The sequence below is a fragment of the Eimeria maxima genome, genomic scaffold, assembly GCF_000499605.1.
Source record: "Eimeria maxima Weybridge genomic scaffold, Emw_scaff202, whole genome shotgun sequence".
Lineage (NCBI taxonomy): Eukaryota > Apicomplexa > Conoidasida > Eucoccidiorida > Eimeriidae > Eimeria > Eimeria maxima.
In genome coordinates this window covers 26,582-46,927 of record NW_013564905.1, presented here as the reverse complement: position 1 = coordinate 46,927, position 20,346 = coordinate 26,582, and the positions used below count along the sequence as shown (strand labels likewise).

At 56.7% G+C, this 20,346-nt stretch overlaps 4 protein-coding genes across 4 annotated transcripts; 2 read left to right on the top strand and 2 right to left on the bottom strand.

The window, feature by feature from the left end:
- Positions 1–919: 919 nt before the first annotated feature.
- Positions 920–2,020, top strand: EMWEY_00021470 (hypothetical protein; the record flags this gene model as incomplete). The annotated part of the gene is made up of 1 exon (XM_013480526.1): positions 920–2,020. One exon carries the CDS (start codon positions 920–922, stop codon positions 2,018–2,020), a length of 1,101 nt encoding a protein of 366 aa, XP_013335980.1.
- A 1,214-nt stretch (positions 2,021–3,234) lies between these two features.
- EMWEY_00021460 (protein kinase (incomplete catalytic triad), putative) lies at positions 3,235–12,174 on the bottom strand (the record flags this gene model as incomplete). Its single annotated transcript, XM_013480525.1, has 16 exons — positions 3,235–3,762; positions 4,078–4,845; positions 4,974–5,333; positions 5,490–5,652; positions 5,856–6,454; positions 6,558–6,997; positions 7,343–7,484; positions 7,603–7,680; positions 7,933–8,455; positions 8,669–8,785; positions 9,309–9,433; positions 10,032–10,276; positions 10,374–10,596; positions 10,831–11,298; positions 11,680–11,859; positions 11,986–12,174. 16 exons carry the CDS (start codon positions 12,172–12,174, stop codon positions 3,235–3,237), a joined length of 5,148 nt encoding a protein of 1,715 aa, XP_013335979.1.
- A 468-nt stretch (positions 12,175–12,642) lies between these two features.
- On the bottom strand, positions 12,643–14,861 carry EMWEY_00021450 (hypothetical protein, conserved; the record flags this gene model as incomplete). Its single annotated transcript, XM_013480524.1, has 4 exons — positions 12,643–12,994; positions 13,138–13,245; positions 13,380–13,964; positions 14,197–14,861. 4 exons carry the CDS (start codon positions 14,859–14,861, stop codon positions 12,643–12,645), a joined length of 1,710 nt encoding a protein of 569 aa, XP_013335978.1.
- A 1,034-nt stretch (positions 14,862–15,895) lies between these two features.
- On the top strand, positions 15,896–18,292 carry EMWEY_00021440 (hypothetical protein, conserved; the record flags this gene model as incomplete). The annotated part of the gene is made up of 1 exon (XM_013480523.1): positions 15,896–18,292. The coding sequence occupies one exon, from the start codon at positions 15,896–15,898 to the stop codon at positions 18,290–18,292; it is 2,397 nt and encodes a 798-aa protein (XP_013335977.1).
- Positions 18,293–20,346: the final 2,054 nt, after the last annotated feature.

The following is a 20,346-nucleotide window of genomic DNA, read 5'->3' as shown; positions in this document are numbered from 1 at the left end:
TATATATATATATATAGTGTATGCCTTTGCTGGTAGTGACAGCAGCCCACACTGCACCCGCTGCTTGTGGATTGCTGTTTCTGTCTTTCTGTCTGTCTCTCTCTGACCGTCCCTGTCTCTCCTTGATTTTCTTCCGCTTCCTCTTGCGTTTCGCTAGCTCTCACCCACCCGTTCTGGGTACCTTGGGCTCCCGCTCCTTCAGTATCTCTTCCTGTTAGTGTACGGGGGGACAGTCTCATGACCTGCTGTTGCTGCTGCTCTTATTACTGCTGCTCTTGCTGCTAGAGGTGCTGATTCTCGTGCTCTTGTTGCTGCTGGTAGGGCTGATACAGGATACTGCTGCTGCGGGTGCAACTACCGCTGTTGCTGGCGCAGTTGCTGGTACTGTTGCTGCTGCAGGTGTTTCTATTGTCGCTGCTGCTTCTGCTTGAGTGTTTCAGGTTTCTCGCTGGGGCGGTTCCATGGCTGAGGGTCGGGCATCGATCTTGCGGATGGTGGGTCGATTCTCTTTTATTATCAAATATATAATTGTCTTTCCCATCTTCCGTTGTGCGTTTCTCCCTCTGGTTTTGTCCTTTTCTGAACGTCGGGTGACGCCGACTTTCGCTTTTAGTTCCCTTCTACACTTCTGGGAACCTCATCTCGACATTTTGGATATATCTCTCGGTCCTTAGCTTTGAAGCAAGCACACCTCTGTGTCTCGGCATCGCGTGTATCTACATCACTCACTTTTGTTAGCCCGCTAGCCATCGTGATGCTGCAGGTGATGCTGCTGTTGCGGTGGTTGTTGCTACTTGAGGGTCCTTCACTGCTGCATTTTTCTCTGCCTTCTGCCGTTTTGCAGCTGCGCACAGCCCGTCTTCGCCAATGGTTTCTTCTGTGTGTAATAGTCTGCATTTGTTTCTGCATGGTGTACGTGATGCTGTCGCGGGCACTGTGGCGTCTCGGCCTGGCCAGCAGCAGCACCAGCAGTGGCAGCAGTACAGCGGAGGGAGTTCCAGCAGCAGCAGTAGCGGCTGCTGGTGGTTCTGGTATTGAAGGGCCTCACGGTAGACAGACGGGACCGCTAGTGCCCTCCGTACCGGATAGTGCACCTACACCGGAGCAACAACAGCACCGGCAGCAACAGCAACAAACGCACCCTCTTACGGGCCGAGACAAATTTAATAACCTCCAGAGGCACGTACGCGAGAAAAGGGAGCAGGAACAACAACTGCAGCAACAACAGCAGCACGAACAACTGCTTTTCGTGCAGGTGCAGCAGAAGAACCAGCAGCGAGCTGTTCAGGGAAGGGCCCAGGACCCTGCAGAGCTGCAGCAGCAGCAGCAACCGCCGCCGCAGCAGCAGTCCTCAGTGCAGCAGCAAGAACCCTCCCTGCAGCAGACAAAACCTCTTCTCCAACGGAACCAGGCTCTCTTGCAGCAGTATCAGCTTCCTCTGCGGCAGCAGCATCCTGCTTTGCAGCAGCACCAGCCAACTTTGCAGCAGCATCAATCTCCTCTGCAGCAGCAGGAGCAGCCTCCTTTGCGGCAGCAGCAGCAGCCGCCTTTGCCGCAGCAGCCCGACTTGCAACAGCAACAGGCTCCTTTGCAGGAACAGCCTACGTTGCAGGAGCAGCCTCCTCTTCAGCAAGAGCCTCCATTGCAGCAGCAACAGCCGCTGCAGAAGCAGCTGTCTGGCGCTCACCAGCAGCAAGCTTTACAACGGCAGCAGGCCCCTGTGCAGCAGCAGCAACCTGATCTGCAGGGGCAGCATTTTCCCCTGCAGCAACAGCAGCCTCCATTGCGAGAGCAGCAGGCGCCTTTGCAGCAGCAACCTCTGGAGCAACAGCAACCTCTTCAGAACGTGCAACCCTGGATGCAGCAGCCGCAAGCTCAGCTTCAGCAGCTAGAGCAACGTCCCATGCAGCAAGAGACCCTGCAGCAACCGGTGCAACAGCAGCAGCCTCTTGGTACAGCAGGAGCACAAGACTCTCCACCCCCTACTTCTGGGTCCGCAGCAGATGAGACAGGGAAGTGAAAGGAGCTTACGGGTTGGCGAGAGGTAGCCGGCAGTAGAACAGCTATAGGCGGAGAAACAGCTAAACATCGGCGTCAGCCGCAGTCCCAGGACTTGTGTGTACTGTTGCAACTGTCTTCATCTAAGTGGTTTTGCAGCAGGCAGTCGCCGAATGCTTCCGTCCGCACCAGTGGGTGCAGTTCCAACAGCATCAGCTGTTGAAGCAGCTGATGCTGTAAACGCCCCAGCAACACCAGCTGTTGCAGTAGCTAATGCACTAACCGTCCCAACAGCACCATCTGGCGCTGCAGGCGTTGCAGTTAACGATGGAGGTCTGCCTCTACAGGACTGTAGAGGGACTTCTTGTATCCGGCAGGCTTCGTTGCTTTTCCGTTGTTTTCGCTGCTGCTGGTGCAGGCCTGCTGCAGCTGTTGATGTTGCTAGCACTGCAGCGAAGGGTGTGGATGACCTGCAGAGCCAATCACGGAGACCATCACGGAGACGTAACAACTAACTAGTTGCTAGACAGTAGCTAGACAGATCACGTAGCAAGTAGCTAGAGAGCAGCTTGCTAGCAGCAAGCTAGTAGCTAACCCAGTAAAAGATTGAGGGGCAAATCGGGAGGAATCCATGTACACTGTTACTTCGTGACGGCAGCTTTGGCCTACTGGTGTGCAACACATCAGCATCAGCAGTCGCCGCCGCCGCTGCTGCTTTGCAGCTACAACAGACGACACCACCTGCCGGTTTTGCTGCTGGCTCTAGGATCTGGCCAAAATTAGTGGTCTGGGTATCAACAGCTCGAAGGAACTCGAAGCCAACTTAACTTTGGCTATAGCCACTGCGGAGCGCCTAGGGAGTAGCAGGCACAGCAGACTGTAGCTAGCCTTCACGTACCAGCAGCCAGCCAACGGCTAATCGGCGACTGGCCGTAGGATCGTGCACCCAGCTAGCCGACGCGACCGCGCCCAAGCACTGGACAGGAGTACCGGGGCCGCTACCCAGCGGGCTTTCCAGCTAGAGCCAACTAGCCGTCAGGCTAGGTAGCCTGTCGGCTAGCCAACCACATCGCCAGCTAGTTACACAGCTAGCTCGCCATGAGGCTAGCCACCCAGGGCAGGGACTGGACAACACCTCCCAGGAGCTTTTTTGCAGACTGTAAGCAGCACCTGCTGCCGCAACCGCAGCAGGTGCCGCTGCAGTTGTTCGTGCTGCTGTTGGTCCTGCTGCTGTCCTCAGCGCCTTGCTGCTGCCACTGCAGCAACCAGCACGGATATGAGGGCCTGGGCCGTTAAGTGGCGGACGGGTTTGCCCCTGCGTCTGCTGCTGCTACCCGCTGCGGCGACTGCAGGCTGCTTGTGCAGCTGGGTGAGAATAAAGATAACGGGGGCAGCGGCAGCAGCAGCATCCTGCGAAGAAGCCCCAGCGGACGTTCTGTCGCTGCTGCAGACCGACAGTGGAATACAATGGCTGCTGCTTGAACTAAGCCAAAAGGAATGGTGATCTTCAGGGGAGTGGGCGGCCTGCGGCGGGGGCCCATCTTGCTGCTGCTGCCTTTCTTGCTGCTGCAGCAGGTGGTGAGACCGCAGCAGCAGCTGATGCTTCCTGCCGCTGCTGGTCTTCTGCTGCTGCTGGATTACTGCATGGTACTTCACGCATGGGTGCCGCCTAAGAGCTTCTTGAAACCGCGACACTTCAATGACAGGCTGAATCCGCATAACCGCCTTAGTCACAGCAGCAGCAGCAGCAAGTGGACCAACATACTGTGCAGTAGCAGCATCGTGAACCGAACACCAAGGGATTCCAAAGGCTGCAGAAGCCTCACGAGGAAGCGCATGCATACGGCAGCAGCAGCTGCTGTTGTTGAAATGGAGCGACGGGACAGTAAAACGATAGAACCAGGAAGCAGCCGCGTATAACGTCACCAGGTGCAAGTGCAGCAACAGGTGCAGGAACAGCACTAACAACAGGAGAAAGAGTAACATCAGTACGTGCTGCAGCAGAAAGAGGAACAGCAATAGCAGTATGTGCGGCAGTAGCGTGTGCAGCAACAGGAGAAGCCGAATTATTTGTCTCACTGGGACTCCTCGCCGTATTAGGCGGTTGGCGACAGCGACGCCCAAGGGGATTAGGCGACTGCTTGCAGTCGTCAGGACAACGCAAGGGTCACTGCTGCAGCGCAGCGAGAAGTGCTGCAGCAGCGGCATCTGCTGCAGAGGTTCCTGCTGCTGCTGCTGTTGCTGAGAAGCGGACTCACTGCCGTCTTCCTCGATAACCTGTCCGCTTAGCGGTGGGGCAATATTGAGGGACGAAACGGGCCGTGAAGCGCTGCCCTTGCGATTTTGCTGCTGCTGCCCTTTTAGGGCAGCAGCTGCAGCAACAGCAGCTTGTGCTGTATTGGCGCCAGCTACTAAAGAAATGACAGCCTCCAAGTCAAGGTCAAAGGACAGTATAAGAAAGTTTCTGTGGGGCTCCAGCCCCCCAAGAGAAATACCGCGTGGGAATTCTCTCGTTGTTGACGCTGCTGCGGAGCCAGACACTGCAGCAGCACACTCGCTGACCTCTGCAGCACCTGAACCACACGTTGCTGCAGTGCTGCTACTAGTTGCAGCTGCAGCTGCTGCATCGAAATTCATGTTCTGAAAGGGTCTGATGTACCCGCCACCACCTACTCTCATAAACTGTGGTAGAGTGTCCCGCAGCACCGGCTGCTGCTGTTGCTGTTGCTCCTGGTGTTGCTGCTGCTGGTGCCTGGAAGTAACCGTGTCTGCAGGGCTGGCCAAACCAACAATGGGCGAGCAGGCCCTCAAGATGGAGGCATTTAAAAACACACCAAAGACAAGCCTCTGCAGCACAAGAGGCAGCAACAGCACCAACAACGGCAGCAGTGGCACACGCACCACCTAAAGCAGAAGCAGCAGCATCTGAGGCAAACCCCTGGCCCATCAGCAGCACCAGGTGCTACGTATCTCACCCCGGTGTCGTAGTTTAGACTTTCAGGCTGCAGCAGCAGCCGCATGCAGCAGCAGCGTCCTGTTGAAGAGTCCGATGCTGCCTGCAACAGCAGTGAGAGGTGCAGGGCGTGGCTCAGCTCCTTCTCCATCTCAGATGCTGCTGCAGCTGCTGTTGTGGCTTCCCAGGACGGCTGACGCAGAAGCTCTTCACCCTCCTCCACCTGCAACAACAGCTGCTGCTGCTGCCTGCTCGCTGTGAGGCGGTCGCGGGTACTGTGCAGCAGCAGCAGCAGCTCCGAGGGCTCACCTGCAAACGCCAGTAGCTGTTTCAGCTGCTCAGCTGCAACATCTAAGTGTTCCCCCTCCAAGTTGGACAACTGCTGCAGCAGCAAATGCGCGACACCACAAGCAGCAGCGCATGGAATAAGGGTTCAGCAGCAACGCCAGTAGCAGCAGCAGCAGCAGCACTGGGGCAGTGGTAGTAGCAGCCATAGGGGTAGCAGAGGCAACAGAATGCTGTTGCAACAAATACCCACATATAGGACTTCGCTGCACGCTGCCACAGGCACATAGGCACGCTGCTGCAGCTGCCGCGGGCTGCCTTCACATGCCTGCTGCTGGAGCTGCTGCATGCGCTGGTGCTGCAGCAGCTGCACCACCGCTTCCTCGACGTCCGCACGAGGAATACAAAAAAACAGCCTGACACGCAGCAGCCGCAACATTGGCACCAGTTTAAGGTGCGGCCTCAGCAGGGTAAACCGACACACACAGGGCCGCCGCCGCACCAGCAGCAGCTCTGTGGAAGGCTCCAAGCTTCGGAAGGCACCGCTACACTACAAGCTAGCCAACAAGTAGAAATAGTGACAGCAACAGCTGCAGTGGGGACAGTAGCTGAAGCTCACTCTAGCAGCGGCCGCAGGAGCTGCGGCAGCGCGAACTCAATGGTGCCGCAAAAAGAAGGAAGGCCAGCAGCAGCCAGGAGGCTGTGCAGTGATGTGACTGCAGCAAGAAGCAGCTCCCCCTCAACAACAACAAGCTGCTGCTCATCGATAGACAGGACACCTAGCAGGCGCTGCAGCAACTGCTTATCTACAACCTGCTGTTCCTGTTGCTGCTGCTCCCGCTGCTCCCCTTCCTGCTTCCGTTGCTGATGTTGCTGTTCGCTCTGCTCTCGTTTCTGCTGCTCGTGCTCGTGCTGCGGTGATGGGGATGAAAACTCCATAGATGCGCCAGAAAGGCTGCTAGTGTTACCCCGAAAGCCGCCGCAGCCATTCGGAAGCAAGAGATCCTGCAGCACGAGCTGTTGCTGTTGTGGTTGCTGCTGCGGCTGCTGCTTCAGAGGGTAGAGAATCTGAAAGCAACCAGCAAGCTGCGGCAACACCTGACCGAATGGGCCACGGCCGCTCTCGCCTTGCTGTTGCTGCAGCCCAACACACACAGGGTCTCCGGCAACAAAATCTTGTGCTGCAGAGTTGGTAGGTGGATCGACGTAGCAAGCTGGCTGCAACAGCAGACGGTAGGCGGCAAAGGCATTCGACGCAAATATAAGTGGCTAGTGCAGCGGCGGCTCACTGCAGCCGCGTGTTGCTGCGTCCTCTACTCACTGTCGGTGCACAAGCTGGCCCCACACAGAAGCGCTTGAATATCTCCCCGTCTAGCAACAGGCGCTGCTGCGGTTGCAGCGCTGCTGCTACTGCAGTTGCGTTTGCTGCCGCTGCTGCCATGCCCACAAACTGATTCCACTCAGCTGTTCCCGGCAAGGCCCTCACTGCTGCTGCCGCCCCTGCTGCGGCGGCAACCGCCGCAGGAGGGTGCTGCAGCTGCAAGCTGCTGCAGCAGGGAGGGGCGACAGAAGCAGCCGCAGCATCGAGAGCAGCAAAAGCAGAAGAGAGCCGCACTGTAGGCGCAAGCAACAGATTCGATGCTGTTAGGGCCACCACACCGGTTGCTGCTGCACGAAACAAAGAGTACCAGCAGCCCAAAAAGCACAGGTAGCAACATGAACGCATGCGACGAAACTCCCAAGACAGGGGCAGAAGAGTTGCTGCCAATGTCCAATACAAATGCTAGTGCGCTGAGGGCAGCAGCTGGTGCTCTGGAAGCAGCACCAACGGCAGCACCAGCGAGGGACTGCAAAGGCGGGAGGACCGAAAGAGACTACACTGCAGAGACAAGGAAGTGGGGAGGGCACTATACAAATACACTGTACACCTTTGAAGCGGGATACAGCAGCAAAGGGTAAACACCAGCGGCAGCACGCACTAAAACAGAAAATGGGGAGGCAGACAAACCGCAACAGCAGCAGCAACGGTACTTTCCTTTAGGCAATTTTAGGATTATCCTTTGCTCATAAATCACGGATGAAGTGACTAGTGTCTAGGGCACTGACCAGTGGGCTGCTCTAGTGCAGGACAGAAAACTGGCAGCAGATGATGCCAGCCTCCATGTGCCCGGAAGTGTTGCAGCGCGGCGCCCCACAGGAGGCCCCGCAGGCCGCTGTTGCCAGCGCTCAGCTGAAGCTTCTCCTGCTGCTGCAGCAGCCCGCAGCAACACACACGTAGGAAGCATGCTGCCACGCCGTTACAGTTGGTAACAGAAGGCCAGCCGCAGCTGCCACACTCATGTCTTTCGTAGAAGCACGCAGGAAACCACAGATGTCAGAGACTGCCTGGTACTTGCCACCTGATCTGCGCTTCCAGAGACTGCTGCTTTTGCTGCAGTCTCCGACTGGTGCACCAGCAAGCACAAAGCCACACAGACACCCACCAGCAACAGCGCAGCAAGAACAAAGCCACACAGACACCCACCAGCAACAGCGCACGGGGCAGCAGCATATCCCCACACAACAGCACCAGCCCAACGGATGGACACAAATGGCAAATAAGAAAAAGCCACAGCCAGTAATGCGCAGAAAGCTACTGAGGGAAGCAGCAGCAGTTCCAACGACAGCAGCAGCATCCGCAGCCGCAGTAGTCGCACCAAAGCCTCAGAGAATGCCCGGCGGCTGCGGGGGTCAAGAGGCCGGGCAAAGAGAACGTTCAGCACCTCACGCGTGAGCTGCACGCGGGCGTTGATGCTGCTGCTGGTGCTGTGTTGCTGCTCGCGATGTTGCTGCAGCAACCGGGCCGCTGAAGCAGACACTCCTGGGCCTGTCCCCGCTGCCCCTGCACTCTGATTTCCTGCGGGTGTCGCACCATCTACCGCGGCAGCAGAATACAGCCTTGCATTATGGGGGTTCTGCGGCTGCTGCTGCTGCTGCTGTGCCAGTGACCCTGGGAGAGCAGCAGGAGCCGATGCTGCGAGTGCTGGACTGGTGACCGCTGATGAGGACGGTGCAGCGGCAGCAGATGCAGCTGCTTCCTCATCTTCAGCAGTAGAACAACCCCCCAAGCGAAGCAAAAAGGCTTCAAAGAGGCCAGCGTCCACTGCAGGCGGCAGAGCCCCAGATTGGAGCAGCTGCAGCGAGGTCGGGCGTTTCTGTGGGTCTTCTTGCAGCAGCAACCTGCAGCAGCAGACATGCACGCGAAAACCTTTTCCGGAGAGCTCCTGTTTGCTGGGTTGTAGGGACTGTCTTCCTGCACCAGCAACGGAAGGGGGAGCAGCTGCAGCAGGGGCAGCACCACGGCACAACAGCAGCAGCAGCACCGGCTGGTGCTGGTGCTACGGTGGAGTAACAAAGGTAGCAGCAGCGGGACGGGAAGCAGCAGCAGCTAACTCGGCTATGGTCACGGCCCGAGGGGGCATGTAGCCCTTGAAGTTTGTGCGTATAGCCTCCCGACTTATCAACCGAGCCACCACAGGGCACAGCAGCCACAGCTCCAGAAACAGCATCCTGATGACCCATGCAGGAAAGACAGCAGCATCAGCAACAGCAGCAACAGGATTGGCGGCCAACAGCTGGGGCAGCTGTAAAGGGGGCAGCAACAGGAGACTTCACTGGGTTTGGCACACAACAAAATATCTGCTGCAGTACGAAGTCTACACGAACCCAACTGCTACATGTGGAGTCTGAAGGCGCTGTCGCATGCACCGGAAGCAGCGCAAACAGCAGCTGCATCGGGAGCAGCATCACCCGGAGCGCCATCAGCACTACGAGGTGCAGCAGCGTCACCAGCAGCATGACGAATATACAAAAGGCAGCATAAGAGGCAGCATCGGAATGAAGAACAGGAGCATGAGCAGGGCACCAACAACAAAGGATCGGCACGAGCAAGGGCGCATACAACAGCAGCAGGAGCAGCATCAAGAGCAGCTGAATTAGGAACAACAACTGCAATAGAAACACCATCAGCAGCAAGGAGAGAAGGAGGAGCAGCAGTAGCATGAGGGGAGCAACAGCAGCAGCAGGCACGGACCCAATTGAGTACATGTCGGCTTTGTCTGTAAATGGGAGACCTCTAAGGACTTCAGGGGCTACGAATGAGGCACAGGGGCTATCTGGAGACAGCGGCAGCAGCTGGTGCAGCCCAAAGTCTCCTACCTGCAGGATGAAAGCAGCAGCACGCAGCGGGTGCTCAGCTGTCTGCAGAGCACAGCCTCTTTACCGCCCCAGCTGCCAGCAGAAGAGCAGCAGAGCCAGAAGGATATGAACGCAGTCACTTGCTGCTGTTTCTGCCTCCAACATACACAGCGGCAAAACCCCCGCTCATGCATGTCTTAAGGCGGCGGGCAGTACATAGAAAAGAGCTGGAGCGAAAACCAACAGCCCGCTGAGGCGTGCAAACAAACCAAACTTGCCTTCACAATTAAACCCTCGGGGCCTTCCACCAAAAAAATATTAGAAGGATGTAGGGCCCGGTGGCAAGCACCAGCGCGGTGCACACAAACCATTGCCTCCAGCAGCTGCAGCAGAAGCAGCAGCAACACAGCTACTGTGCTTCCACAGCAGCAGCATGGAACTACGCAGCGGCACACTGCGTGCAACAGCCAAGCAGGCGTGGCAGAAAGCAGCACTTGTGACATACTCAGAGCGCGACCGATTTGCCTGCAGCAGCTCCACTAGGAAGAAGCCCGGCAATGGAATCAGCAGCGGCTGCTGGAGCAGCAGGTGCACTACCTGCAACAGCAGCAAAAAGTACCTGCGTAAAAAGCCTCCAGACGTCAGCGATTCGGAGGGTTCTCCCCTCTTTTGTGAGCCTCTGTAGAGTCAATTCATAATATTCCATCTGCACGAATACGGAAAGCTGCGTCTGGTCCTCTCGAGCTGCTGGTGCAGTTGCCGCAGCAGTTGAAGTTGAAATCGCCGCGTCTGTTGCTTCCGCTGTGCGTCCACGCGCTCCTTCCCCTTCGCCTGCGAGTTCCCTACTCCTACATTGCAGTGATGCTGCAACACCGACAGCAGCAACAGCAACAGCACTGCAGTCTGGGGCCGCGTGCACCTATCGACGGTCGTTTTGTTGCTGCGATTGAGAGCTCCTTACCCGTCCCTGCAGCAGCTTCATCTTGCACAGCAGCACCAGCACAGGATGCGGTGAATGCAGCTGTAGGAGCAGCTGCAACACCAGGGGTAGCAACAGCAGCAGCAGCTGCTGCTGCTGCTGGTACAGGAACCCCGTGAGTTGAATGGGGAGGCGTCGGGCTTGTTGGTGTCCTCAGAGGTCTGTGCACCAGCTGTGACCAGCACTGGTGATATCGCATTAGAAACTGTGAAAACCACAACAGGAATAGCACAATCAACGGCAAACACACAAGCAGCAGGAGCACCAACAGCAACAGCTGCACGTGAAAGGCCTGGCAAGCAATCCCTCAGCCACTTGCTTCCCTTTACCGAGCAGCACCGCTTGCAGCTAATGCGAACTGTATATTCACTGCAGCGGCACTGAAAACCGTAGCAGCAACAGCAGTATCAACAACGACAACAGCAGCAAGAAAGCTCACAGGGTGCTCCAGCGTGCAAAGCATGGCAACCTCGTGCAGTACCCTCTCAGCATCCGCAACAACGTCCAGCCCGGATATGTGCCAGCGTTGCTGCTGCTGTTGCTGCTGTTGCAGCTGCATTTGCTTCTCCTGCTCCTCCTGCTGCTGCTGGAGCAACCTCTGCTGCTGCTCCCGTTCCTGCTGGCGCTGTTGCAGCTGGGGCAAGTCGTCATAAACCCTTGTGTATTGCAGTTTGTGTTTTTTCTTGCCTTTCTTCTTCTTATGGCGTTCTCGCTGCTGCTGCTCCTCCTGCTGCTGTTGTGGCGAATCCTGTTGCAGGAGCTGCTGCTGCAGTGCGGCAGCTCCCGCCTTCGCACGCTGCAGCAGCGAGTGGGGAATAAAGAAAAACAACTCTTTCACCAAGTACAGCCTGCTGTCTATCAGGTGCCGCACCAAGCAGCTGCGCTTGTGGGCTTGGCATGATAACACCTGCCACTCGCACGGAAACAAGCATACACCGCAGCACTGAAGAAACAGCACTGCAGCACTGGCAATGCAGCAGAAGCAATCCAAATGAAGCACTCATACTGCAGCAGCACCACCGCCAAGGCATGGCAGCTACACCAGTACAAGCCCTGCTAGTATCCACAACAACAGCACCACCAACAGCAACAGCACTACAGCAGTAGTAGCAGCAACTGCAGTGGGACTTGCTTCTACGAGCAAAAAGTCTCTGCGGTGCCTCGGCTGTTGATTGACGACGTGTTGTAGGAAACTAAAAATATTTTCTTGCTGCTCAGCAGGGTAACCTTCGGCGCTGCTGCTGCTGTATCTGCTGCTGCAACTTGGTGCAGCTGGACCCATACGTACAGCAGCTGCACCTGCCTGTGCAGCCGGCGCCGCTGCTGCTACTGCTGCACTTGATGGAGCTGCTGCTGCTGCTGCTGGAAGCCTCGGTAGCTCCTCAGCCGGGTCTTGGAAGCCGCGGGCTCTGCTGCTCCCTGGGGTGGGCCATCCGGCTGTTGCTGAACTTGGTGCGTTGAGACTTCGCTGCACGCAAATAGGCAGGCATCAAGCCGCAGCTACACCACTAGTTGCCAGCAACTCCAGCGGTGGTGGCAGCAGCTGCTAGCAGCACCAAGAGCAGCAACAACAACAGGAAAGGAGGCGGCTGACCTGCGAAGGGCTGGCCTTCAGTTGTCTGAGGCTGCCGCTGCAGGACGCTGGGCCTGGGCCTCCGTAGAGGCAGCTCTGAAGACACAAGTTCACAGCATCCGCAGTATGTAGTGCAGCAACCGCAGTAGCGGCGAATGCAGCGCCAGCTGTACCACCATCTGATGCACCAAACAGGGTTGAAACGCGCATATGCGGGATGAAGTAACCGTAATCAATTCCATAGTTGCAGCAGCAACAGCAGCAGCAACACCAACAGCAACAAAAGCAGCAGCAACAGGAGCAACAACTGCGACAATAACAGCAACAGCAGCAGAACAAGCACCACCAGCAGCAAACAGCAGTAGCAACATGCACCTGGAAGTCAGCAACGTGGCTTCGTGCAGCAACGGAAAGGCGGTTGTGTCTGCTCAGCGGCTCTGGAATGCTGCAGCTGCAGAACACGTCCAAACAGTACTTTATGCATTTTGCTGTTTCTGCTGTTGCTGCAGCTGCTGTTGGTGCTTCTCAGATCGGTCATCCAGCAAGAATGCAGACAACGACGAGAGCGGAAAATGTTGTCGAGGGGGAACAGCACCAGTAGCCCAAGGAACAACATTTGTACAACTTCCCCCAGCGCCACTAGCAGAAGCAAAAGCAACAGCAGCAGCAGAACAAGACCTACAGCAACGTGAGGGGCAAAGTGCCTGTGGCTTGCTGTTCTTCTCCTCTGAGCCTCGCAGCGACAGCCATGTGGAATTCTGCTGCTTGCTGCTGCGTGGTTGCTGCATCTCCGTCACGCGCTGCTGCTGCTGCTGCTTCCGCTGCAGCGGCCTTCTTGCTTTTATGCAGAGATCCTCGCCTCGCACGGTCTCGCATCAGCTGCAGCTGCAGCTGCTCCAAATGCTGCTGGTGCTGCTGCTGCTGTTGCTGCACTCGCTGCTGCATCTCCTCCCACAGATTTGGCTGTGATGGAAGGCACACCAGAAACGTTTCGACGTGCATCGCCAACGCATGCAGCAGCACCTCCCGCCTGCAGCAGGACCAGCCACAGTAGCAACATCATAGCGCCCACAGGAGCAACCGCACCGCACCGCCGACATAAGCCGCAGTAGCAACCGCCTTCAGCTGGAAGAGCAGCTGCGAGAGCCACCAGCATCAACAGCAACAGCTTACGGTTCCTTGTAATAAGAAGTCGTCAGCTGCTGTAGCAGCAGCTCCAATCGCTCTGCTGATGGATTGCAAGACAGCCCAATGCAAACGGTTGGTCGCGCAGCAGGATATCTGCAGCATTGCAACAGATACCATGAGCATCAGCAGCAGTAGCAGCAGCAACAACAAAATCACTAGCAGCAACAGCAAGGGCAACAGAATTAGGCGCAGCACCAACTGCAGTAGCAGGGACAGCAGTAGCATACGCTGGCGGCAACAGAGCATCTATGACAGCTGTATGCTCCTCTGTCCTGAAGGTGCTTATATGAAAGGCTATTCGAACAGACTCCTTGCTGCTGCTGCGGCTTTTTGTTCCAATGCCGCGACCGTCGCCCCCCAGACGACTGCCACAACACTCGCAGCGGCAGCTGAACGCCACCTTGAGCTGTTGCTGGGGCGACAGAGCTGCTGCAGAGCAACTCTCCATACTGCTGCTGCTCTTGTAGCTGCAGCTGCTGTCTCTGCTGCTGCCTCTGCTGCTGCGGCCCTCAGCTGTGCCACCGCTCTCCCGATGAGCCCTTGTGCTGCTGCTGCTGGCTGCTGCCCCGGGAGCAGCAGCAAAGGATGCATCGTAACGACAAAAAAAGCAATTCAGCGGAGACAGCAGTAAGAAGGTGGCGCATGTGGTAGAAAACAGACGCCCCGCATCCCATGGGAACACCTTGCTTCTGCTGCTGTTGCTGCTACTGCTGGTATCGGCGCTGCTGTGGGCAGCGCTCAATGCAGCAACCGCTGCTGCTGCTGCAGCACAGGTGTGGTCGACCTCCGCCAGGAACATCGCGGGCAGCATCCTGTGGGGCATCAGCACGCATTCCACAGCACCAGTGTTGCAACAGCAACAGACAGCTGCAAACTGGAGCTGCAGCAAACACAGTGCAGGAGCAGCGGCGCTGCAAGGGGCAGCTGCACAGACAGTGCAGCAGTAACAAAGCCGGACGCAACAAAGCAACTGCTCTTCAATGTGTAGCGACTTAATTACCCGCAAGCGCCGCAGCAACAGCAGCAACAGCAGCACCAGCGTACCCGCGCTGCAGCAGCAAAAGTGGGGGGTAAAGGGCATCCAGAGCCCTTATCTCGTCCATGAGGTCATCAGAGCATAGTTGCTGCTTCTTTGGCTGCAGCAGCGGTAGCTGCTGCTGCTGCTGCTTTTGTAGCAACTGCTGCTGCCGCTGCAGCACGCGAACCGCTATCTCCTCGTGACCGCTGGTTCCTGGGTGGAGATGCGCCCCACATATGCATTCGCTAACGGCAAAACTGCTGCTGCTGTTGCCTGCTACAATGGTACTACTACTACTACTACTACTACTACTACTACTACTGCTTGCGCTTGCTGCAATGGCTTGTTTGGCCCGGCGCTTTGTTGCTGCTTCCTGCTGCTGTTGTTTCCTCGACTTCCGCCGAGCATGCCGCTGCTGCGGCTGTTCCCCCCAATTACTGCCATCCCACAGGAAAGACGCAGGGGGTTGAGCTGATGCTGTTGGCCCCGGGGAAGCAGCAGCAGCAGCGGCAGCTGCTGCTCCTCCTCCTCCTGTCTCTTTGTGGGGGGGTTCTGATTGTGCTGCTACTGCTGTTCCCGGAGGCAAAGCTGCAGGAGCAGCAGCAGCAGCACCTTCTCCTGCTGCTGCATTGATTGCTGTGTTTTGACTGCTGTTGGGAACCCGCTTTTTCCCTGCTTCCTTGCGCCCCATGGACGCTGCTGTATCGGCTGCGGCAACTACTGGCCCGTGAGGCTTCGCTTCTGCTGCTGATACTGTTGCTGTTGCTGCTTCACTTATTGTTGGGGCGCTTGCTGCCACAGAAGATAGGCTAATGATTCCTGTGGGGTGTCCTACAACCACCGGCTCTACCTGGCGATTGTAGACGGCCCGACTTCCTGCTGCACCTGCTGCAGCAACAGCAAATGCTGTGCTGCTGCTGCTGCCTTTGTTCCAGCTTAGGACCGACGTACAGCTAAACCACTAGAGCTTGCGAGTCCCCTAGAAGTGTTCGTAGAGAGCGGGGACCAACACTGGCGGCTTGTGGTTGCTGCTGCTGCTGCTGCGTGTTTTGCCTTTGCAGCCCGCAGCAAGAAGAAATTGACTTTGTTGGCACTTTTGAGTGCCTAATGTGTACTGTTTCAGCAACAGCCAGCAGTCGGGTCAGCATCTGCTGCTGCTCCTGCTGCTACTGCTCGTGCGGCTGCTGCTGCTGCTCCTGCCGTCGGTGGGGCCACCAGTGCTCGTCCTTGGGAGGGGCAAAAATTTGCAGCAGCAGCAGTGGCAGCAGCAAACGACGCAAATGAGTCACTCATTGAAGATCCCGTGGGTCTTTGTCTCTTCTGCTGTCTTTGCGTCTCATCAGGACTGCAGCCGACTGATGCCCCCTGTCTCCTGCAGATGCAGCAGATCCTCCTGCTGCAACAACAGGGTCAGCAGCCGCTGCCGCTGCTTGCAACCCAAATGAAGAGCCAGCCTGTGTATGTTGTGGCCAAATATGACCTGAATGTCTTTCATCCGCTCAGCAGCAGCAGCGGCAGGAGTGGCGACAGCAGAAGCTGCGGCTCAGAAGGAGCGCCGGCAGCAACTGCTGCCCAACAGCAGCAGTAGCAACAGCAGCAACTGCTCCTGCAGCAGTAGCAGCCGCCCGAGCAGTAGCAGCAGGAGCAGCAGTAGATGCTGACGCGGCTTCTGGCTGAGACAAGAGCAACAGTGCGACCGCCAGAAGCCCTCCCAACTGGCCCTTGATGGAACGGAAAGAACGGGGGTGCTGTGCAGCAGCACTAGTTGCATGTGTAGGAGAAACAGAAACGGCAACAGCAACTGCGGCAGGAACTGCTGCACCAGCTGTGCGATTCTGCGTTACATGGGGCCTCGTATGCGCCTGCCTCAACCCCGAGTCATGCAGCAGCACAACGGCAGCAGCAGCAGCAGCAGCAGCTCTCCCTCCTAGCGCCCCTGCACGAGCGGCAGTAGCAGAAGCTGCTGCTGCTGCAGCTGAAGTGTTCAGCAGAGCGCCGCTGCGCATTTGCTCACGTTGGTCACCTGCTTGGTGGAGTTATCACCAGCCTGCTGCAGCTGCTGCTTGTGCTGTTGGTAGAGGAGTTTCTGAGGGTGCAACAGCGACCCTTGAAGCAGTCTCCGGGCTAGCAGCTGCCACCTCTGCTGCATCACCAAAGGAGCAATATGAAGGCGACGAGGACGACCTTTTGCTATTGCGTAACGACAGCAGCAGCAGCGGAAGCAGCAGCAGTGGAGGCAGCAGCAGCAGTGGCGGCAACAGCAACACCAGAAACAGCAATGAAGACTCCGACATCTGCAGTTTCCTGCTGCAGTTCTCCTGTAGCAGCTACTATAAGGGTTTGCTGCGGTCTTCTGACCTCCATGGGTCCGTTCGGAGCAGCGCAGCTGCCGCAGAAAGTGTTGTTGCAGCACTGGGAGGGAGCAGCAAAAGCCGAAGCAGCAAAGTGACACTCGTACTGCACCTCGCTCGCTCCGTCTCTGCTGCTGCTTCAGATCCTCCCCCTAGGGCAGCAGGAAATGCAACAGCAGCAGCAGCTGCTGCTGCTGCTGGGACGGACCTGCTTCTGACGTTGGTTTTGAGGAGCAGCAGTCTGTTATGTGTACCGCTGTGCCGCCCCCTTGTGCTCCAGCCGGTGTCTGCTGCTACTGCTGGCCGAAGCTTTTTTGCTGCTGCACTTCTTCAGCAACGCATGCAGCAGCAGCTTCTGGAGAGCTTCCGCTCTGCTGCAACAGAGGCTCTGCAGCAGCTGCAGGAGAATGTGCGGAGCATGGAGGCCGCTGCTGCTGCAGCGGAGCAGCAAAGGGAGCTGCTGCTGCTAGGCTGCTGCAGCCTCCTCAACGAAAAGAAGAAGCGGTGCCGTCAACTGCAGCAGCAGCTGCTACTGCAACAGAAGGAGCAGCACATGGAAATCACTTCCTTGCAGCAACGAAAAACCGAGCAGCATCTGCAGGAACAAAAACAGCAACAGAAGCAGCGGAGAACCCCCACCAGACCCAAGAGAAAGCAGAAGGCGGTTATGGTTGCTGCAGGAAGCCCGTATGCTACTGCAGGGATCCCGTATCCTGCTGCACGGAGCCTGTATGCTGCTGATGGAAACCCATCTGCTGCTGCTGGTGCTGCCGGGCCTGCGGCGGGTAGTCGCAACAGCAGCAGCTGCGCAGTGGGGAGCACACGAGATGGTGCCCCTTCTGCAGCACGAAGTCCTGCTGAACCAACGACAGCAACTGACACTGCAAACGCAAGACAATTATCATCATCATCAGTAGCTGATGATGCCGTTACGCGTGTAGCAGCACCCGCATTTAGTGACACTTGCGTAGGAGCAGCTGCAGTACCAGCTGCAGCACGTGCTGCACCGATAGCACCAGTTGCTGCTGCTGACGCTGCAGCAGCAGAAGGGGCAGGCAGTGCTGTTTGTGCATTGCCTGAGAAGGTGTTCGTCTCCTCACCAGATTTGCTGCCCCTTGCACTGCAGCAAATCTGCGTCAAAGCGGAGCCGGCACAAGAACCCGAAGGCCGCATGAACCATCAGGAAAGGGAGCAGCAGCAACAGCAGCAGCAGCGGCAGCAGGATATCTTGACTCCGCAGCAGCGGGGGGAACAAGTAGACCCCTTGCAGCAGCTGCTACTGCAGCTGCTTAGCCGGAAACAGCATCATCAGGAGCAAGGTGGGGTGAGCTCTACACTGTCACAGCAGCAGCAGCACGACCAGCCACAGCAGCGGCGTCGAAGTCAGCTGCAGCATGGGGACGACCATCACAAGGAGCAGCGAATGCAGCAGCTGCACCAGCTGCAACTACAGCACGAGCTGACAGATACGGAAGATGCGTCTGAGGATACCCTGCCACTGACACAGAGGCTGCAGGAGGCAGATGGAGGGCAGGCAGACGAGGGCAACGCATTGCTTTCTTACGAAGCTACTGTTGCTCCTGCTGCTGGTACACCTATCCTTGGGGCTGTTTTCCATGACTCTCCTGCTGCTGCTGCTGATGAAGTCAATTTTAACTTGCAGTCGCAGCTGTCCCACGGCGGTGGGAAAGAGCTGCGCCAGCAGCAGCACCAGCTGCAGCAACGTTCTGGCCCTGTATGGCGGCGCAAACGGCGTTCTACCCTGCGCTGATTGTTTCTTTTCTGTGTTTTTGTTTAGCTAAGCTTTGCATTGCATGGCTTTGTCGTTTTTTTATATTGTCTACTTGAATATTTTCTTTCTATATTTGCCCTTCCCGACATCGCTCGTCCTGCTGCTGCATCTTCGGGTTGCGATTTGGTTCGTCGCCGTTGCTGCTTGTCGCAGCATCCTGTCTGCTGCTGCACTGCATAACCTTTTAAAGAACAACAGCAGAAGCAGCAGTAGCAAGTCAGCGGCTTACGAGCAGCAGTAACATATCAACGGATACCTCAGGCAAAATCGACACCAGGCTACCTGCCTCAACACTCAATGCACATCTACAGACGGGCCTCCTTCAGCGACCCATACACATTGCATTGTAGATGCAACTTGAGCCGCATATACACCCAGGCGGCAAGTGTCCTTCTGGGTGCACAGACCATTGCTTAGGAAGTGTGTAGTAAAGTACTGGCTTGTCTGGAGTTACTGCGCGCGGTTTTGCGTGGGTGTCTCGTTGGTTGCAAGGGGCACGTTAGTAGTGCTGTTTAGCTATTGCCTATACCGGAGCTGCATGTATTTAGAGTGGGCTAGGGCTTGTGCTTGCAACTGTAGTCGTACTTGGAGAGCAGCTGCAGCGGCAAAGATGCAGCACCGCAAGACAGCAGCGACACCGTCGCCGCTGCAGCTTTGCCCCTCATTACATCACTAGCCCCGCGCCCTTTGCCGCTGTCGACTGAGAAGCGTAGGGGAGGGAGGGGTAACCCCAGAGGCTCTTTGTCTACTAAAAAACTAAACGTAAAGCGTTTGGAAGCGCAGTGCTTGTTCTACTACGAGCTGACAGAGGCCGCTATGCGGCTTGAAGGGGGACTTGGGGATAGAGTAGAAATAAGAAAAACGAATTATTTACACACTAGGGGAGATTAGGAAGGGACAGACAAAATGACAAAACAAGAGGGGCCTGAGACACTGAGGGAGCCCACTAGACGAAACCGAGCTGCCAAGACCGCACCCACAACTAGCAGGAGTTTATCGGCCGTATCCGTTTCCTATTTAATAATAATTTCTTTTTGGCCTTTTGTACAAACAGTCTGCCATTATGTTCTCCACACTGGCGATGCAGCATGCATCCCTCGCAGACTCGTGCTGGGGCCCCCAACGCTGCAGCCAGTGCACAACAGCAGCAACAACAGCTGGAGAGCACCTTTCAAAGAGCATAGCTCGCTCGCCGTCTTCGCTGAGTTGCCTCCACTGTTTGTTGCTTTCATTTTTTTTTTTCTTGCTGGCTGCTGTTTCTCGCTGAGACCCTCAATGCAGAAGACGTCGCCGTGCGGGAGGCTGCGGCTGCTGAGGTTTTGTTTTCTCTTGTGTTTATTTCAAACCATTTTGCGCTTGTAACTGTTTTTAGAACTGACGTGCAGAACGGAGAGAGAAGGAAGAGCTGAACCGGAGGAGAACGAGACAAAGACAATAGACGACCAAGGGAAAGAGAGACCAGATAGGAAGGACGTCGTGACACAACACCGGGCCAGCGGATGTGATAATAGATAGCAGTGGCTGCTGTGCTGTAACTGCTCCTTGTTGACCTACTCTGCTGGTGGTGGTGTTGCTGCTGCAGCTGCTGCTGCGGCGGGTGTTATCCATACTCTGGGAGAACCTCGCGTCCCGCTGTGAGCGCGGAGGCCACTGCTGGTGGTGTTCTTGTTGTTGCTGTTGATGCTGCTGCTGATGGAGATGCTGCATTCAGCTTGGGCTTCGGTGAAGGAGGGGATTGTAGACTTCCGCTCTCAGGAGGCGCTACAGCGTCTGCTGGTGTCTCTGTTTGTAGCAGGGACGTGCATAGGATTTGTCTTTGGGTTTGCGACGGAATCCTTCAGCAACAGCTGCTACATCTTGCTGGCCGTCGCTGCCGTTGCTTTTGTTGTATGCGTCCCCTCGTGGCCGCTGTATAAACAGCACACCATCCCCTACACCCCACACGACCCTGCCCGCATCGCCCGCTTATACGGGGACGAATATGTTGCTGCATGCGGTAGTGGTGCTGGTGCTTCTCAAGCGGTAGCTGCGTC